General features: G+C 43.0%; 1 protein-coding gene, 3 non-coding genes and 1 pseudogene across 4 annotated transcripts; 1 reads left to right on the top strand and 4 right to left on the bottom strand.

Moving 5' to 3' along the window:
- The first annotated feature begins 214 nt into the window (after nucleotides 1-214).
- LOC121132938 lies at nucleotides 215-378 on the top strand (annotated as a pseudogene).
- Nucleotides 379-16,146: 15,768 nt separating this feature from the next.
- On the bottom strand, nucleotides 16,147-18,276 carry Rps12 (ribosomal protein S12). The gene is made up of 6 exons (XM_005065814.4): nucleotides 18,167-18,276; nucleotides 18,000-18,050; nucleotides 17,788-17,904; nucleotides 16,819-16,921; nucleotides 16,515-16,616; nucleotides 16,147-16,231 (listed from the first exon to the last, which is right to left on the bottom strand). The coding sequence occupies exons 2-6, from the start codon at nucleotides 18,011-18,013 to the stop codon at nucleotides 16,169-16,171; spliced, it is 399 nt and encodes a 132-aa protein (XP_005065871.1). The 5' UTR covers nucleotides 18,014-18,050; nucleotides 18,167-18,276; the 3' UTR covers nucleotides 16,147-16,168.
- On the bottom strand, nucleotides 16,317-16,446 carry LOC121132957. Its single transcript, XR_005869672.1, has one exon. It is a non-coding gene; the product is annotated as a small nucleolar RNA SNORA33 (small nucleolar RNA).
- Nucleotides 16,693-16,767, bottom strand: LOC121132960. The gene has a single exon (XR_005869675.1). It is a non-coding gene; the product is annotated as a small nucleolar RNA SNORD100 (small nucleolar RNA).
- On the bottom strand, nucleotides 17,486-17,560 carry LOC121132952. The gene has a single exon (XR_005869667.1). It is a non-coding gene; the product is annotated as a small nucleolar RNA SNORD101 (small nucleolar RNA).
- Nucleotides 18,277-21,208: the final 2,932 nt, after the last annotated feature.

Genomic DNA, 21,208 nt, shown 5'->3' with positions numbered 1-21,208 from the left:
AAGAGTCTATTTATATGCTAATTGCTAGTACAAAATTTTCCAGTAGATTTGTATTCTTTCTTTCAACCATTTCAATTTTTAATATGCAAAGCCTTCTGTTAGTTTGTGGCCCTAAGACAAATTAGTATAATAATTTGCTCTCATGTCCAAAATACTCACATTTATTTACTTGTAGCTGCAAGATCAATTCACAACCATTAAAAAATAACCTGTCATCGCTTCTTGGCCTTTTGGCTAGGATCAAGTGTAGTATCTGTTCTTATCAGTTTAATATCTGATATGTCCTCTATCCGAGGACAATATATTAAATGGATTTTTGGAAGTAGGAGTTGGAATAGGAGCTTGCTCCGTCAACTCCATTTAAAAAAAAAAACCTGTCATGACAGGGTTGGTAGCACACACCTATAATCCCAGCACTCCAGAGGCAAGAGACAGGCATATCTCTGAGTTCAAGGCCAGCCTGGTCTACAGAGCGAGTTCCAGGACAGTCAGGGCTATAAAGAGAAATCCTGTATTTAAAAAACCAAATAATAATTATAACATTAATTAGTTAGTTAGTTAATAAAAGCCATGCCACACCTTAAACTCAGTCCCTGAGTGGCCCGTCTTTCTGTCATGAGTGAGTTCAGCTTTTCTTGTAGCTCTTCTGTCATTTTAAGGATGTTATATGAACTACTCCTGTGACTTCCCAGGGTTATTTTCTCTTCCTTCTGTTAATTACTATTGATTATTATTATCCTTACTATTACTATTATTCTGGCTTCCTCTGGATGCATAAGTATTCTCCACAGAGGTTTTCCTCTGCACAGTGACCTGGTGGTTGCTTGTCTTGTTGATCTTATCTTACAAATAGATGTCAGACAAGAACCACAAGACATGGGCTGGAGATATGGCTCAATGGTTGAGAACGCTGGCTGCTCTGCCAGAGGACCCAGGTTCAATTCCCAGCACCCACATGGCAGCCCACAGCTGCCTGTAACTCTTGTTCCAAAGGATCTGACACATGAATACACCAGGCAAAACCCCAATAAAGCCAAAATAAAATCTTTTTAAAAAACAAAAGGAACCACAAGGCATACCACACAGATGTAGCAGTGAGGGGGCTATAGGAGCTGGGAAGTTTTGATGCCACTGAAATAGAAACAGTGAATTACCATCATTAGCTTTCCAGTCTTTGAATGGCTGGGACTCTATATAACAGAAAGGGTGTCATCAGTCTGTAAACTTCCCCCAAATGTATAGTGATCCCCAATGTATAGTAATCCATATTGCCATCTTCAAGGCCAGTGTGGATCAGTCATGGATGTAGATGACTTGATATCCAGTTGTTTTATTCTCTGACTATTTCCAGATTCCACTTTTTTTTTTTTTTTTTTTTTGGTTTTTCAAGACAGGGTTTCTCTGTATTGTTTTGGAGGCTTTCCTGGAACTCGCTTTGTAGACCAGGATGGCCTCAAACTCACAGAGATCCGCCTGCCTCTGCCTCCCGAGTGCTGGGATTATAGGCGTGTGCCACCAACGCCCGGCTCAGATTCCACTTTCTAGAAGCACTCATGTCCCCTGCTGCATATTTCACATTAAAACCTAAGGCTCCTCAGATTTCTCTCCATGCCTCTGTGCAAACTCTACAAACAATCTATAATCGATCCTGTCTTTGACTCCCTCAAACAATACTCATTTAGGATGGTCTGAGTTGTTCTTGCAGGAAAGGGAGAGTGTACTAAACTGGGTAACTGAGCAGAGCTTAGTAGAAAAATTGTCCACAAATAAACAGCAATGAGTATTGAAACAGCAAAGGATACCACTGCATTCCAAGCACAAGCAACTAGTGAAGATGTTCCTACTCATGTAGTCCTTCCAGGACTGGGCTGAACCAGCAGGAGACCCTGGGACACAGCACCCTAGCTTCACCTTCTCCCGCCGGTGCAGGGACTTCTCATGGGTCTAACACAAGAAATGCTCATGAGCACACCCCATTCAAGTCAGTCCCCACGACAAACCTGGAGAGTGGTGGGAACGGGTTGTGGAGTAAGTAAGGAAATACAAGGCACACCCGAGCCAAAGTTATTGGGAGACTGGAGATAATAAACGCGGTGACACTCCACTGCTGGTCGTACGTCACCTTTACCTCCCTTTCCTCTAGTATGGTCCCTGGAAAATTCCAACCTCATGGCTTCTAGCAAAGGGCGTCTCCTCCAGTAAGGTGGGTCTTATCTATCAATTCTATCAGTCTGCATTAGCATAATGTTTTTGTTTTTTGTTTGTTTGTTTGGTTTTTGGTTTTTACGAGACAGGGTTTCTCTGTATTGTTTTGGAGGCCGTCGGTCCATCCCGGCCTCGAACTCATAGAGATCCGCCTGCCTCTGCCTCCCGAGTGTTGGGATTAAAGGCGTGCGCCACCACCTCCCGGCTAGATAATGTTTTTTAAAGACTTGTTTGCTGTCATTTTATGTAAACAGATGTTTGGCCCATGTGCCGGTCTATGCACCACTTTTGTGCCTGGTGCCCACTGAGACCAGCAGAGGGCATCAGATCCCCCGGAACTGGACTTCCAGAAACTTGTAAGCCACTATGCAGGTGCTAGGGATCAAACCCTGGTCCTCTGGGAGAATAGCAAATGCTTCAAGCCATCTCTCCAGCGCTAACATAGCTTTTTAATGCAATCCAGTTAGCATGAGACTGGACAGAGTATTTAGTACTTAGAAAAACTCCGGCATGCTGTCACCTGCCTGGACAGTCCCCAAATAGTCCCTGAAGACTGTTTTTCTAACTTATTCATTCCTGGACTGGAAACGAGCTCATCTTCAGTGGTTAGATGAGCTTCTCATCAAGAGAGAATCCTTATCATTATTGACAGAAATGACCTTTCTGCCTTTTGGAATAGAGGTTGAGTGGCAGTTGACATCTCCATATACCCCCCTCCCTGGTCATAGGATTCGGTTAGAAGTGAGGAAGTAACTCAAGCAGCAGCAGGCACACTACTATCCTACACAAAGAAACCCTGTCTTGAAAACAAACAAACAAAAAGAATCAGTAATTCGATCGAGGAAGCGGTCAACAGAGCAGAAAACAACAACAATAACCACAAGAAAGCAGCACAGTAAACAAAGCAAACCAAAGACTACAGTGTCCTAAAAGACAAACCAAAAATCGTATTCCAGTGAAGTGGGAGCAATCAATTGTCCGCTGTTGAGAAGTCAAGGAAGCTGAGAAGCAGTGATCCGCCATTCAGTGTTGCAGCGTAGGAATCACCGGGGGCCACAGGAGAAGGTGCAGAGCTTCTGAGAACGGTCACTACATTGGCGTCAGCATCAGCCGGAGAGGGATAAAGACTGGGAGCACGGACCTTAGGCAGCGGGATAGCAATGTCCTACTAAATCTGCGATGTGCAGTGAGTGTGAGATGAGCTAAGGAGGAGAGAGAAGAGGGAAGAAGGCAGGAGTGTAAACTCAGGGCAAGACTGCCGCCACTGCTCACCGAAGCGTAACAGGAAGCGTGAGAACTCAGCACCAAGGAATCAGAGAAGACTACACCTTACAAGTCGTCGAGTGAAGCGAGTTTTATCCTGCTTCTTTTTGTTAATTGTCTCCTCGGGGGAGGGCAGGGATGTGTACACACCAAGGTGCGCATATAGTTAGAGGATGACTTGCAGAAGTCGGGTTTCTTCTTCCACCGTGTGAATCCCAGGCATCGAACTCAGGTCATCGGTCATGGTGGCGGCACTGAGCCATCTTGTCACCGTTCATTTTGTGTGTTTTTTTAATAGTTTTTTTAAACATACAGAAATGAAAAATAAAAAGTACAGCATTGTGTTGTGCCAGTATGTACGGAGTGTTCCGCCCAATGCTGGGCAGGGCAGCAGAGCCCTCGATGGTAACATGTACGGAGTGCTCTGCCCAATGCTGGGCAGGGCAGCAGAGCCCTCGATGGTAACAAGCAGTGCTCTTACAAGCATGTCAGCTCCAGAGGCACAAAGCCAAGAGCAGGAATCTAAACAGGCACAAACTCTCATGAGACAAAGCAGTTTTCCGTAATCTCTCTAAATAATCTTTAGACCAGCTTCTATGGACCCCTCAGGACTGGGACCCTAATAAAGTCCATTGCTATGAAAGCTATTTATAAACCCTTTCTGAAAAGGTTACACAAATACATCGTCTCAAGAACTGTGTAAATAAAGCTTGTAACTTATTCCTTTAGGAACATCACAGTTTTAACAGATCGGAAAACTGTCTTTATATAGGTTGTGCTTTGTCAAATAAAATGGAACCCAGTGATATTATTTTAAAATACCATATATACATACATATCTGCTATAATAAACTCTGTGCCATGATAACCACCACCATTTACGCTCCAGACACTACCCCAAACATTTCATATCATCATCACAGAGCACTGTAAGACAACTAATTATCACTCCCATCTTAGATTTAAAAAAAAAAACGTAGTTCCTTAGAACCAAATGACATCTCTGCAGTCTCACCATCTTAAAATGGCAAGGCTGGGATTCATATCTAAGCCCCCTTAGACTGTAAAGCCAATGTGTGCCGAAAAACAGCTAGACAGACAGACAGTCATAGGGAAAGACAGACATACAACAAACACATAGATACTTTAATGCAGTTTTATTCCCCTCTCCAAGTTACCACTTTTCAAATGGGTTGATGTGGACAACATAAGAAGCTTCTACTCATCAGCCTGAAACCCAGTGATGAGCCCTACGGATGCACCAATAATCTCTTATGCAGTGATTCAATTAAAAGTCATTACCTAAAAAGACATGAAAATTGTTACCAGTGCCTTTGTCACAATTAGTTGCTGGGGAGACCTGGCATACATAAAAAGGGCAACAGGGTAATAGGTTTTAAGATCATATATGCCCCCAAACTATTTATGGAGCTCAGAAAAAAACCTCTGACTGCTTTATTAAACATCATGGTTTTCATTTATTCAAGCTCACACTCAACTCATTATTTCTCATATATTAACCCTGACAGTGATATAAGCCACCAAGTAGTAGACTACATTTCAAGCTCACCTTTAGGACTCTAGTGAACCCATAAAGGCTGTATTTATGTGTGTGATAGCTTCTGCTTTCAATGGAAAATGAGTTAGCTTGCTAATAAAATGTTCTGTTTAGTACACACACACACAGTCAAATGTATGTCATTATAAAGTTTGCTTTCTCAAAATATAATTTTAAAAAGCAATCATTGCCCAGATCAAATTATAAGTAGACATGAGGAAATTAAAGTTCAAATGTTAATTTAAATGAGTAATATAAATCCATCTTTGAAAGGTAAAATGTGGAGACATACCATTGAAACAAGACTTCTAGCTGGAGGATACAGCTTGGCAGTAAAGGACTTGCCTAGCATACACAAGGCAGTCTTCTAAGAACATAGACTTTTTCACTTTGTTTATTTATTTGTTTGTTTGTTCAGGGGAGAAGGCACTTGCATAAATGGGTTTATCCTTCTACTATGTGGATTCCAGGAATCACACTCAAATTTTCAGACATAGTGGCAAGCATCATTAACTATGGAATCTCTCCCAAGCCCAAGAACACAAGTTTTTTTGAGATTTATTATGTATACAGTGTTCTGCCTGCATGCAAGCCTGCACCAGATCTCATTACAGATGGTTGTGAGCCCATCATGTGGTGCTGGGAATTGAACTCAGGACCTCTGGAAGAGCAGCCAGTGCTCTTAACTGCCGCGCCTGCTATGCAGCCTGTATCACACCTCTCACACTTAACCACTGAGCCATCTCTCCAGCCCAAGAACACAGTTTTTAAATGATGATAAAATCAACTTTCCAATTTAATTCAAAGCTTGTCTATTTTTTAACACAGGCATCAACAAAAATCTTTGGGGGCTGGAGAGATGGCTCAGTGGTCAAAAGCACTGACGGCTCTTTCAGAGGACCTGGGTTCAATTCCCAGCACCCACATGGCAGCTCACAACTTTCTGTAATTCCAGTTCCAGAGCATCTGACATCCACGGCAAAGCACCAACACATATAAAATAAAAATTAATAAATTTGACAAAATAAAAATAAATAAATAAAAATCTCTGTGGGTCTTCATTTACTTCTCTTTCTTAGTCAATAAATTTTATTTTCCAGAAACTCTTCCAACAACTGGTGAAACCGAATGACATAAACTAAGAAAGGTTACAAACTCTACATGTAACACATATGTACTTATTTACACGTGCACTTTAAAAGATGAGTATAGAACCAGGTGGTGGTGGCGCATGCCTTTAATCCCAGCACTCGGGAGGCAGAGGCAGGTGGATCTCTGTGAATTCGAGGCTGGGCTGGACCAACAGCCTCCAAAACAATACAGAGAAACCCTGTTTCATAAAACCAAAAAAAAAATGAGTATAGATGTGCATATACATACACCTGTTGACTCCACAAAGAGAGGTACAAAGCAGGCTGCTGAAATGATCCGGGGCCTTGAAGCCAGTGATTCCCTAACCTACTGCAGTTCTCTGGCATGAACCATTGAAACAAATGTACATTAATACTACAGACCATATTTGCATGTCTACTCACCTGAGATCCAAATTCTTTCTCATCACTAACATCTCCTTAAAGTTTTGAGAAGAAATGAAGGCAAACATCTATTATCCTTAGAAAATTACCAGTCCATAAAAATACAGATTAAATACTCACAGCTGTACAGCCAAGTTCTGTGTTACCCATAAATCTCATAAAAACCTCAACATCTGACCCATTTCATTTTTACAGGGAAGGTCCTCTTGCCCTGGAAAACATACGCTACAGTGTGCACCCTTCAGAGGCATTGAGCAGGCTTACTTCATGTCTTCTTCCAACATCCTCTATGCAGGGAACAGCAGTCCTGTGCTCTGTGCAGACCCCAGCACCTGCTGCTGTGACTCTGCCAGTCAACTCCCATCCCTTTTCAGGAGTGAAACTTTCCTAACTGCTGAAGCAATGCTGCCATCTTGTGTTCATGTCATAGAATGCAAAACCATCCTCAAAAAGAATTAGAAAGACTTTAAAATTATTAAATATGGCAATGCCGTGATGGTTTTCTTTTAAGTGTGGTATTTTTAAGCTGTAGTCATTTTAGAGATTTTTTGAATCTTTATCTAAACCTAGCATGATGTATTTCAAAGTCTGTAGGTCGCTTCCTAGCATTCAGGGCTTTTGGTGGTACCATATCAGGCCCTCACAGGCTTTGATGACCCCACCCATATGTCCCTGTTCCCTGCTGCATATGTGGCTTCTTGCTTGAGCCAACTTTATTTCGTTTCTTCAGATTTATTCAGAAGTCAGCCTACATTTCTGGCATTCCAAAAGTCCTAAGGTCTCCATCAAATTTTGGTTTCACTGTGATAGTGTAGCCCATAACCCACGCAGAAGCCCCACAGAGAATAGGACCCTGTTACATGCTGCCTGGTCTTGTTGGTTTTTCTCTGGGACCTTAGTGCAAGAGTCACTGACCCCATAACTTTAGCAATCTGAACCCCTACAAAAAGAGCACTGGTTTCCTGAATATTTTTCTGATCATATTCCAACAAGTTCTGCTTCCTAACAGCAGGGTTACAGACTCCCATCACGACAGATAGAACCTGTGACACTAAGCCTTGGCCACCATGATGGACCACCATGTCCTTTAAAACTGCAAGCCAAAATAAACTATTTTCCCTTAAGTTGCTTCTGTCAGATCATCACAGTGAAGGTAACTAATACAAAAAGTGGGTACCAACAGTGGGTAATGGATGTGAGAGAATATAGACATTGACTTGTATATTTTAGGATGTGCTTTCAGGAGGAACAAGGGGTGTGTGTGGAGGTGTAGGCTACAGAACGTCCTAATGATACCACCACGAACCCTGGATGTTCAACACTGCTACAGACTTTAATGCCTGCCTGCTGGGTGGTGGGTCCCGTTCTCTACTGGGCTTCCCCCTGTACTGGAGATGCTTACTCTGTGCTATTGTGTGCTGCTACATGTAGCTCTTTTGATTTTACAGGGGCTCACAGTTAAAAAGATCGACTTGAGTAAAGCATGGTGACACAACTTTTAACCCAAGCACTCAACAGGCAGGGGCAAGCAGATCTCAATGATTTGGAAGCCAGCCTGGTCTACATAGTGAGTTCCAGGTTAGCCAATGCTATTAGTGATAAAAAAAAAGATAAAAATTGTCTTGATCCAGGCAGTGGTGGCTCATGCCTTTAATCCCAGCACCCAGAAGGCAAAGGTAGGCAGATCTCTATGAGTTCAAGGTCAGCCTGGTATACAGAGCAAGGTACTGGACAGCCAGGGCTGTTACACAGGGAGATCCCGGAAAAAAGAAAAGAAAAACAATAGTCTTGAATCTTAGAAAAGAATGGACTTCAGAATTTTTCTGTTTTGAAAGCAGGTCTTCTGTATCCCATGCTGCCTCAAACTTGCTATATGGCCAAGAATAACCTTAAACTTCTGATCTTCCTGCGTCCACTTTCTAAATGCCACAATGTCTCATTTTTATGTGGTGCTGTGAACTAAAGCCAGAGAAAGGCAGGCACTCCACCAGCTGAGGTTCATTCCCAGCCTGACTGCACTTTTGAACAGAGAAATGATAAGATTGATAGAACCTGGGACTGGAGAGATAGCTTGCCACTTAAGAGCACATACTGCTCTTACAGAAAACCCAAGTTCGGTTCCCAGCATCCACAGCTGCCTGCAATTCCACTTCCAGGTCAATCCAACAGCCCCTTCTAGCCTCTGAAGGCATCTGCACTCTCATGCAAACACACACACACAGGTGCACACACTTGGGTGCGCATGAGACCACATGCATGCATGTATGCACTATTTATTTATTTATTTATTTATTTATTTATTTATTTATTTATTGGTTTTTCGAGACAGGGTTTCTCTGTGGCTTTGGAGGCTGTCCTGGATCTAGCTCTTGTAGACCAGGCTGGTCTCAAACTGACAGCGATCCACCTGTATTTATAAAATAAAGACATATGAGAACTTCTGAAGTTGGACTCAATGCATTTATTCTTAGGAACACTGTATTGATATCACAAAAACAAATGGAATACCTAAGTGAATAATATATTTTAAAATATCAGAGTCCACTACCAATCACCTACAACACTCCACACTTAAAGTTATTTATAATGGTGGGATGGATGTAGTGGTTGAAGGCTTTAATCCCATCACTTGGGAGGCAGAGGCAGGTGGTTCTCCGAGTTCAAGGCCAGCCTGGTATACAGAATGAGTTCCAGGACAGCCAGGGCTATGCAGAGAAACCATACTTCAAAAAACTAACCTAAAAGGTGATATATAATGCCTCGTGAAAATTGGAACTGATTTAGTTAAATGACAAGGCAAAGTAAGACTTTGCCATGGTCCTTAATTACTACATAACTACACTTTATATGGTTTCCTTTCTCAACCAGTTTTGGAGACACCTATCATCCCCCTTTCTTAATTAATTTGACTTAGTGCCTCCCCCAACTTGACATACATGGGACATCACAATTAGATGGAAGAAAACCGCATGAATAGCCTTGGCCCTTATGTAAAGCACTGGCAACTTCTAAAGTCCCACCTCCTAGGCTACTGTGAATGAGCGGGGTCTTCAGTGATTCTTGTGTATAACTTACGTGTAGGATGATGCATGGAGGCCAGAGATCATCCTTAGGGGTCATCTTTGGGTGCTGCCACATTTTTTTTTTAAACAGGGTCTCTCATTTGGCCTGAACTCACTGACTAGACTAGGCGGACCATAGGGAGCCCCGGGGATTGACCTGTCTCTGCCTCCCCAATGGTAAAATTACAGGAACACCCTATGTTATCCTTCTCTTGTGTGGATTCACAGGAATCAAATTCAAGCTCCTCACCATAGCATAAGCACTTTAGCAACTGAGCTACTTCCCTGGGCCCTCATCGGTTCTTGTAAGGCAATGTTAACATTCTTTGTACATCCACTAACAAGGCCATTGCCTATGGCCTCCAGCTTATGCCTCATAGGCAGGGCAAGAACTCTACAGGTTTCATTCAAATTACCTTTTCTGAACAGACTCCCCTCTCTCATTTTTCCTGAAGGCTCTGGATCCTGGTAATTCACTTGTATTCCTCCCCTACTAAGGGCCCAACAAGCTCCCTATTGTGGTCCTGAGTTAAGCCTGACTGCAAGATCATTAGCTGATAAGCCTAAAATAAATAGAATGTAAAATCATGTAGGTTGCCAGGTGTCTTTAATCCCAGCACTCAGAAAGCAGAGGCAGGTGGATCTCTGTGAGTTTGAGGCCAGCCTGGTCTACAGTGAGTGCCAGGACAGGCTCCAAAGCTACAGAGAAATCCTGTCTCAGGAAAAAAAAAAAAAAAAAAAAAGCAAAAACAACAAAAGTGTAGGCAAGATTTCTACTGCAAAACAAGACAGATGCAAGGGAAAGACAGATCTAGATGGCATGTGAGCATGTACAACCATCCCGGCCATTGATTCCTCAACAAGGAAAGGGAGGAAGTCTGCACTAACTTGGCCACGCTTGTCCTCCTGCGCTGATGCCAGAGCGTGCAAAATTGTAAAATAAACTGCCTCTTAATGCTATTAATATAAAGTAAGGGTATTCATTTCTCACAGAAAGGAATTCGTACTTTTCCCGAATTAGATAAAGTATTTGTAAATATGAATACATAATTCTGCTTTCCTTAAATATTCGCATTCCTCACCCAAGCTTGCTTTTCAAACTTATTTTTTAAAGATTTTTACTATTTATTTGTTTATTGGTTATGTATACAGTGTTCTGCCTACATGTATGCCTTCATGCCAGAGAGGGCACCAGATCTCATTACAGATGGTTGTGAACCACCATGTGGGTGCTAGGAATTGAACTCAGGACCTCTGGAAGAGCAGCCAGTGCTCTTAGCCTCTGAACCATCTCTCCAACCCTCAAACTTATTTTTAATAGTCAAGTTTTCATCATGGATGCTTGAGATTTAATGAGGTTTTCATCTATGGATCAAGTCTAGTAAGGTTCAGTGAGTCGAATCAGCGTATGCATTTTCTTCCCAGCTTCAGCTCCCAAGGCGACATCTTCATGCCTTACAGCAAGAATTCACTCACAAGCGAATTGTCTGATGACAGCCAGTGTACTTGCTGTCAACCTGTCTCCCAGTAAGGAAGACAATCAGTACAAGAAAACCTTTACCATTTATAACATTCCTTTCCCCTTTCTTGCCCTTTTTCTTACTAAAATATTTTTAGTATTAATTTTTAATTTAACTATTATTTAAAAACTTGCAAGGCTGGGGAGATTGCTCAGTGGTCAAGAAGGACCCATGTGTTAGTAGCATCCACGTGGCGGCTCACAACCATGTGTAACTACAGTTCCAGGGGATCCAATGCCTTCTTCTGGACTAGACGGGCTCCAAGCATGCACATACTGCACAGACATACATGCAAAGCACCCATACACACAAAAGTAAATAAATCTAAGATTTATTTAAAATGTTGCAAAAAAAACACACACCAAAACGCTATGCAACTTAGTGTTAAGTCTCTATATGACAAAATTTAGAATATTTTGCCTGATTTTATTTCAAACTAGTCATTTGAAAGAGGTCTTAAAGTCATTATTTTTCTTAGCAATCATGTGTGTATTCCCTTGTGAAAGTGACATAAGTGCAACACTTCATGGCCCACCTCCCAGCAAGGCACACATACCCATCCCACAAAACATCTACCCTGAATTCCCAGGTTTACCCAGCATCAGGTCTAGGAGAGAAGACGGGGGTTTAACTTGTGCCACTCTGTGTGTTAAGAGTTTATTCCCCATGGATCCCAGTTATTTATTTTTACACACATTTTGCTCCTTTAACCTGGTGACGGCAATGTGAAACACCGCAGGCCTTTTACTCACTATTTCTCTAACAAGTCAACCAGGTATAAACAGGGTTTTTATGTCCATTTGTAAATTTTAATGAGGGGCAGTTGAGCTGAGAGGCAGAAAATAAAGACAAGTACTACATTTGTGTAATGTTTAATTCCCATCACTTGCCCAATACTGTGCTGTTGGCCTATGTCTTAATAGGCTTCAAAAAGAAATTATTGTGGTTTAAAAAGTTTCCTGAATTCACATGCACTTTACTATTCCCAGGTCGCAAAATGGCTTTTAAAATTATTTTTTCAGACTCCTAGAGCCATGTACCCCATATTGTGATAGGATAGTTTTCTCTGCCCCGTTCCCTAGAGTGGAGCTGAAAAGAAATTAGACAGCTCGGCACCATACTAACCTGAAAGAGGCCAAGCTGAGATTGACATTTGCTGCCAGAGAGAAAGGAAAATGAGAAAATAAAGAGACAAAAAAGACTGAGCAATTCAGCCTTAGAATAAAGGCTGTAACAAGCCTATCTTATTCACCTAACTAACATAATATCCAAGTGCCTACCATCTTAAGCACTGTTCTAGGCACCAGACTGTGTAGGAGTAACTGATGATTCCAGGGGAGTTGCTATGTGCAGATGATATCTCCAAGCACACCCCCTTCACCATGCCTATAAGCAGACTTCTCTGGAACCTTTTGTAACTGATGTAACATACAAAACATAATACAGCAAAAGGAGGGGAAAATCCTAACTAAAACAAAATTTCCGTATTCCTGTAGAAGTCCTTTTCCTCCAGGAATATGTTGTAGTGTCAGTGTTGGAGCAGGAGTGGGACTGGGATACCTGCTTACTGTTTTAGCTTCTGCTCCTGTTACTGTGATAAAATTCTCTGACAAAGGCAACAGTTCAAAGGTGCATTCCACTGCCATCAAGGCAGAGAGTCAGGTTGGCAGCAGGAGCTTGAAGCAGCTGGTCACATCTTTTTTTTGGTTTTTTCGAGACAGGGTTTCTCTGTGGCTTTGGAGGCTGTCCTGGAACTCACTCGGTAGTCCAGGTTGGTCTCGAACTCACAGAGATCCGCCTGCCTCTGCCTCCCGAGTGCTGGGATTAAAGGCGTGCGCCACCAACGCCTGGCAGCTGGTCACATCTTATTTATATTGAAAAGCAGACAGCAACACATTTACTTGGCTCCCTTTATTTACTTGCAGCCCAGAATCCCAGAGAATGGCACCACTCACAATGGGCAGGTCTTTCCAACTCAGCAAATGAAACCAAGATATCATCCCATGGGTACGCAGCGGCCCATCTCCTAAGCAAGTCTAGATTCTGTCAATCTGAAACACTAACCATCACACCTAGCATGCAAGGCCTTAGACTTGCTCCTCAGTGCCCTCCAAATATACACAATTACAGCAATACCAGCTGACAGTCTACCAAAACACTTAACGAAATTGTTCATCTCTATGATTTCGTGAGCAAAGATGTAGATTCTGAAACAAAAGCTAAATAAAATATTCAAACTGACTGTAAGCCCTAGGCTAAGTCAATTCACTTGCTCCTTTAGGACACAGACTGCTGATCAAATAGTTGAGTGCTCAACATGCAAGCATGAGAGCTTGAGTTCAAATACTCAGTACACCCTTAAAACTTCTTCCAGAAAAAGTAAAACTATGCATCAACCAATTAATATTTGCTGATGCCTCAAGGTATGAATACTGTTTTGTTTTTTTAAGGGGAAAAAAACTTTCAAAGGATTTAACTGGCCAGAGATCTGAAGGAAACCACTTTGACTTAGGATAGGTAAACATTGTGTTTCTATGGGGGTTAGCCAAATTGCTTCCACCTCTAGATGACTAATTCCAAGAACTAAAAATCCAACGTTTAGGGCTGTGGTGGCACACACCTTTAATTCCAGTACTCAGGATCTCTTAGTTGAGATCTGAGGTCAGTCGGGCCTACAAAGTTCTAGGACAGCCAGAGACACACACACACACACACACACACACACACACACACACACACACACACACACACAGAGAGAGAGAGCCCTACCAACGTTTAAAACAAGCATGGTGACACATGCCTTTTAATCCTTCAGGAGGCAGAGACTAGAGCTCTGGATTTGTCGAGCTCTGGATTTGAGGTCAACCTCCTCTACATGAGTTTCAGGCCAGGCCTGAAAATACCAAAAAAAAAATGCAATTAAGGAACACGAATAAATTTTGCAACAGAAACATCCAACTAGTTTAATTCTAATTGGCTATCATTAATAAATCTAAGCTGTCTGGAGCTAACATGTAAAACAAGCTTGTTTCTATTTAAGTTCTAAAAAATTAGATACGCTCTGAAAAAAAAACAATCTGTAAAATCCTGATGGACTATTAGAAATCACAACTGAAACCAACATTAAAACATCCTGGTACCTGTCTTTCCGTGCTCATGCTGGAGACAGCCGCCTAAGTCTTCTGCATGGAAGACAAGCACTCATTCACAAATGCCCCCAGGTTCTACTTAATTTCAAGACTTTTCTGAGACAAGGTTTCTCTGTAATAGCTTTGGCTGTCCAGGAACTACTAGCTCTGTAGACCAGGCTGGTCTCAGAACGAGATCCACCTGCTTCTACCTCCAGAATGCTGAGATAATTGACATGAGCCACCACCACCCAGCAAGGATTTTCCACACCCTATAGCTTCGTTTCCTGATCTTTGTTTTTCGAGGCAGGGTTTCTCTGTGGCTTTGGATGCTGTCCTGGAACTCACTTTGTGGACCAGGCTGGCCTCGAACTCACAGAGATCCGCCTGCCTCTGCCTCCCGAGTGCTGGGATTAAAGGCGTACGCCACCAAAGCCCGGCCGTTTCCTGATCTTAAACAGCTGTCTTTTCCTAAGAATAATGTTCATTAGTACTGTCTACCTTTTCCCTTTTTACATGGAGAAGTCTCACTGCTGGCATCAGCCTTAGGCCGCCCTCTGCTGGCTATGACTTCATAGCCAGCACTGAAATGGTTTGCCAACTGCCAAGTCTGACTCAAATTTGATTCCCGAATCCCACAGACAAGCCAAGTTTTCAGCCAGGTGTTAGCACATCTGTAATCCCAGCAATTGGAAGGTAGAGGCCAGGACGGTTGCTTCAAATCCAAGTCTGGACTACACAGCAAACTATGATCCTTCATCAAATGCTACTACAAAAACTTTTCATGTCACCCAAGTACAGCATTTTGATTAAAGCCAAACAGAAAATCACAGCAGCCGCATTACCCAAGATTTCCCAACCTCTTCTGACAAACCTTTTTCCTATCTTCAAAATGTTACCCTTGTGTACCTGGGTGGGGTGGCAGGACTTGGCAGGCCAGCCAAAACATCAAATTTTCCCAGTGTTAGCATCAGTTACAACATTGTTCAGTCTCCAGCCAGCAGTACTAATAGCTGATAGTCTCATTGGTAGTTGGTCTAAAGACCTAATGGCCTTCCATTTTAAGATTAAGCCTCATAGATGCACATGGCCAGAATAAAGTACTTTCCCCCTGACATTTCTTAAAACCAAGACACCTTGGAAGCAAGCTTGCTGTCACCAAATGCTTAAGATGAAGACCAAACAAGTCTCAAATAATGTAAATCCCAAAGCCACAGAGAAACCGTCTCGAAAAACAAAAAAAAAGCATCGTTGCAAGTTTCTAAACCTTCCCAATTATTTGCAGTCCAACTTCAAGGGCACCCAAAAAAAGGTACATAAATTCTAACTGCTGACTTTCTTAGATCAAGGATGTAAACTGACTATAAAAAGGGGCCCACAGGCACCCAACTCTTAAACCCAAATATCCCTTTTCCCAGGCTCCATCCCAACCATCCCAACTTGACCCCTTCAAGCCAAGTACAGTAAGCTTTACATGCCTTATGTTAGGAAGCTGTTGTCTACTCACTGGAAGTTAATACAGTCCTGGCTCCAAGACTTCCCAAATCACTTAAGCCTACAATCTCCACTGATAAAACTCCAATGCCTTGGACACTGTCCATCAGAAATACCATGGCAGAACTAATTTTAATCTTATACACTCCCCAAGCCTAGGTAGTCATTCAAACTAAGATCAAAGAGGTAATTTTTAAAAGCATGCTTCTAAAGCCGGGCGGTGGTGGCTCATGCCTTTAATTCCTACACTTGGAAGGCTGAGTCAGGCAGATTGAGTTCCAAATCAGAGAAACTGTCTCAAATAACAAAAAGTTCTAATATTCTAACAACCATCTGCACAAACAGGAACCCCATTTTACAGAAGCAAACAAAAAACAAAAATGAGCCAAAAATTTTTATTTATTCATTTCTTGCACTTGAAGTACTCCTCGATGACATCCTTGGCCTGAGATTCTTTGCCATAATCCTTAAAAGAAATTAGATGCAAATTACTTCTTTAGTATTAAGTTCTGTTTACCCATTACTAAATCAGTGCTTCCCTTGCATTACAATACTGTAGCCATTCTCAGGGACCTTAAAGACTTCAGCTGTCCTTAAGGCTCGTAACATGGCATCTCTATTGCCAGCCTTTCCTAAATTTCTGCAGAAGCACATGAGATAAGCAGATTACTTAGCTGGCTAAAATCATGGCTTACATTTAAGAACAGAATCCCACTAAAGATCTAACATCACAGAGGAAAGAAACCTACCTTAACCACTACACAACTGCAACCAACCACTTTCCGAGGTTTCCCCTCTCGATCGATTTTACAGAGGCCTACCCATTCCCCTAGTTTCTTGTTGTCATCAACCTACACAGAAACAAAAACCATTATTAGCAGGGATGAAAGCAACCACTGAGAAGCTAGAAACCAAATCCTGAAGGTGGCTGCGTCAGAAGGGTGACATGGCATTTTCCTCATAGCTGTTCAGTAGAGGGAGCCAGGTGTCATCATGTGCAGCTCACCGTTTGTCAAAACCACCTTTTGATAGCATGCATCCCAACCTCCTTACCTTAATTAGGTTGATCTGGTGCTCGGCACAAAGGGCCTCCACCAACTTGACATACATGGGCTCATCACAATTTGATGCAAGCACACAGAGATGGGCTTGGCGCCTAAAACGCAAAATTCAATGGTGAAACCACAACTTCATGGTAGAAGTTTTGGGTCAAGACATCCTCACCAACTATACTACTAACACCTAACACACAGTACCCAGTTGATTATGTGTACCAAACTGCTTAAAGCCAGTAATTTTTAGCCAATTTATCTAACCCTCAGATACCAGTATTTCCTAGGAAGCTATTTATGGCCTAAGGAAACCACAACCACTTCTTGGTTTCGTGTTGTTACACATCAAAAGGTTTCAAAAACCTAATGCAAGCCAGTATCCTACAGAGCAAGCATCACGGCGGTATCTGTGATGTCCACCTGGATCCCAAGTGCCAATTCATCATACCAACAAGTTCAAGTTACAATTACCCTTTCCACAAGCAGAAGGGTGGTAACAGTATGTACGCATAACCTTAATGACTGATTAGACCCACGTGTTATAAAGTATCGTTCCAGGTTAAATTTCTCAGGTGCTACATTACTGAGTTTAGCAGATTAGTTTCCAAAGTAGTTAACGAGGTTGCCCTCTATCCTTTAGCACAACTGGCTAGCCCCATAAACTACAGGTTTGTCAGACTATTCCGTTTCTCACCCATGGAGGGGGTGAAGGGGTATCCGACAATCCAAGTCATCATTCAAACACTGTAGTTTCCACAAACAAGTGCTGCTCATTCCCAGTCCACACAGCAACCCACGCCATCTTAAGTGGGCTAGGGAGATCTGAGCTGGTACCTTTTCCTAGGTTTCCTGTCGAACGGATGCCACTCAGAACATTTGTGCTAGCAGCATGAGCTTCACGCTTGCTTCCCTCGGCTGCAGGTTTTGTTCCGGCCGCCACTACCCACAGTATTGAGACTGAGACACGTACTTGTCTAAGGCTTTGGCAGCTTCGCGGATGCCACGTGCGAGGCCATCGTGGATGAGGGCGGTCTTCAGCACCTCCTGAAGTGCGGTATTGACGTCCATTACACCTCCAGCAGCAATGCTGAAAACGCAGTCAGAAGCGCGTTAGAAACCCCGGCATTCACCGAGAACACCCAGGCCCGCGCAGCCCGCGGGAGGCCCCACGCCCAAGCTCACCCTTCCTCGGCCATGGCGGTGGATTACGGGTGAGGCCGAATCTTGAACACACTGAAAAACAGAACCAGCAGAAAAATGCTCCCGTTAGACCCCAGGCAACTCTAATTCCGACAACTAAGACGCACACAAGAGGGAGACCGCAACGTCCCGGACCCATCTGCACTCACCCCGAGCCTCCGCCTCCGCGCAACTCGGCGGCGGCAGGGGAAAAGGCCGCCGGTGGCCGCATGACGGTATTTAAGCGCCCTCCTGGACGCCTCTGCGCATGTGCGTCTCCGCCCACTAGCGAGGTGGCTCCCGCGGTGCCGGGCCTCAGGAGTTTCTACTTCCGGCTTCGGGCGCGTCCGCGGTAAGAACGCGGCGGCGCCTTCTCGGGTCGGGTTGTCGGCACGCGCAACAGGCAGCACGATAGACAGCCTGCGTTGCGGGGGCGTGGTTTCCGGAGGCCCCCCACGAGCTCCTTCTACGGAATGTCAGAAGGGCCAAACGTACTGCTTCCTCCGCTGCGTTGAAAGATCTCGTCTTAAAAAGCCTTTCCATTTCTTGTCTTGTTTCCCGTTGGCCTCGCAGTTCGATGAGGCTGAGCCTCACCGGAGGACCCATTTTGGTGCCTTTGTTTCTAAGCCGCGCTGAGTGTCTGTGAATGCAGCATTCTGTAGGCTGCTTGACGAATGCGCTTCCCTTGCAACGTGTTTAAGGAGCCCTGGCAGCCAGGTCGCCAGGTCCTGAGAGCAGCCGGTTCTGATTGAACTTTTGGGTTGTGGCGCTAGGTTTTTCCGAGTCGCAGCTTCACAGAAACCGGGATCCTGGGAGTCCTGACGTTTGAAAACTCCCACATTCCACCCAGGAACGGAGTTCCAGGGCCGGGCCGCCAACAAATACATTTAATTTAGAAGGGATCGCCAATTCCTCTACTTCCCAAGCAAACACGCCAGACAACTTCCCTCCCTGATGAAGCCAGGCAGAGCTTCCAATGGGCAGCCCGTGGATACAGGGATCAGACTCGGGAATTTCAGAAAATTGATGGAGCTCCTTCTTAGTTTCTTCCTTTTCTTTCTTTTTTTTTTTTTAATTTTGTTTGTTTTTTGAGACAGGGTCTCTGTGGCTTTGGAGGCTGTCCTGGTACTAGCTCTTGTAGACCAGACTGGTCTCTAACTCGCAGAGATCCCCCTGTCTGCCTCCTGAGTGCTGGGATTAAAGGCGTGCGCCACCGCCCAGCCATTCTTAGCTTTTTCTAATAAAGGTTTGAGTTTCACCTTTAAAGCCTTACGCTTGCTTCCTTACCTCTGTAATTAAAAAAAAAATTATGTGATAGGTAGTTAATTTCTCGGTGCATATTTTGCCAGTATTTATTGTGCTTTTTCTTTTAAAATGATAGCCCGCCGACACTTAAAAATGTCTGCATTTGCAGGGCGTTGATGGCGCACGCCTTTAATCCCAGCACTTGGGAGGCAGAGGCATGCGGATCTCTGTGAGTTCGAGGCCAGCTTGGTCTATAGCGCGCGTTCTAGGACAGCCTCCAAAACAATACAGAGAAACCCTGTCTCGAAAAACAAAACAAAAAAAAAAAAAGTGCGTTTTCAAAGATAGTATTTTAGTCAAAGATTAAAATACGAAAAAGCCGTGGTGTTGGAGGGTGGAGATGATGTGTGAACGTAGAGGACTTTGGGTTTATGGCAGCATTTATTTGTTTGAAAGGGGCTTGAACTAAAGAGTTCCGGGCAGGTAAGTACAGGAGGAGGGTGCAACCCTTTGACTCTTTGAAACGTGATTTTGAAACATTATATAGTCGGAAAAGAATGTAGTAAGTAGAGTTTAAGAACTTTCCTTAATTTAAAGTTATTAAAAAGTTAACGTATCAAAGCAGACATATGGTGCAAGCCTTTAATCACAGCTCTTGAGGGTAGAGGCGTTCCAGGTCAGACAGGACTAAATAGTGAGACCATGTCTCAAAAGAGAGAAGAGTGAATGTTAATCATATTTGGTTTCTTTTCCCCGAAAGAGTTTCACAGAAGAGACTAAATGATAAAGATGGAAAATACAAATGGATAAAATAATCAGTGAGGATTGTGTTTATACTAAGCAAAAAATAGTTAAGTGCTTTTAGATTAGTGCCTAAATTTTAGTGCTGTTCCCATCACAGAACAAACCAGTTCAGACTTGGTTTCTCTCCAAACCTTTGATGTTGGCTCTCTGTCCTAATCGTCCACCCTAATAAATGTCGTTCAGTCAGCAGGAAGCCTTTAGCAACTGGAACTCCCCCCTTTAAATCCTGGTTATGACCCAAAGGAAGCCATTAATGGGCACACTTGTGATGAAGACATTCTTGTTTTAAATAGAGATTCTTCTACTTCGTACTCTTTAAAGCTAGACTCTCAATTTCAGATATCAGCAAAGGTGGCAAAAATTTATATAGAGGTTAGCGAGTCTTACCTAGCACATTCTAGCTTCTAGCATTTACATAAATATATGTATGCATATATATATATGCATATAAACACACACACACATATATACATATATATATATATATATATTTTTTTTTTTTTTTTGGTTTTTCGAGACAGGGTTTCTCTGTGGCTTTGGAAGCTGTCCTGGAACTAGCTCTTGTAGACCAGGGTGGCCTCAAACTCAGAGATTTGCCTGCCTCTGCCTCCCGAGTGCTGGGATTAAAGGCGTGTGCCACCACTGCCCGGCAAGTATATACAAATATAGACTAGTAAGAGTATATACAAAACAGTGGGCTGAAAAAAAAAATAGTGGGCTGTAACCCTTTACATGCAGATAGCTGCACTTGAAATTTGAGCAACTACCTGCCATCCCCAAGATGCTGACCAGAAACAAATTGTGAGGGCCTAAGTCCAGGATTATGTTCCACATAGCCAGCCAAATCAACTTCAAAGCACAAAACAAAACAAAGTCAGTTACCACTAATTATGATGAGAGAAGAGTGAATCGAGCTTTTCAACTTTTTTCAGCTTTTTGTTTGTTTTTTTAGAGGCAGGGCTTCTCTGTGTAACAGGCCTGGTTGCCCTAGAAACTTGCTTTGTAGACCAAGCTGGCCTTGAACTCACAGAGAACCACCTCCGTCTCTCCTGAGTGCTTTGATAAAAGGCTTTCGCCACCATACTTTTCCTGAACAGAGCTTTTTCTGAACATACAAAAGTAACCTGCACATCAACAGTGCCATGAGAATAAAACGATTACTA

Source organism: Mesocricetus auratus, unplaced genomic scaffold, assembly GCF_017639785.1.
Source record: "Mesocricetus auratus isolate SY011 unplaced genomic scaffold, BCM_Maur_2.0 Super-Scaffold_100018, whole genome shotgun sequence".
NCBI lineage: Eukaryota > Metazoa > Chordata > Mammalia > Rodentia > Cricetidae > Mesocricetus > Mesocricetus auratus.
The sequence above is the reverse complement of the archived record's forward strand: the minus strand, read 5'-3'. Positions and strand labels throughout refer to the sequence as shown.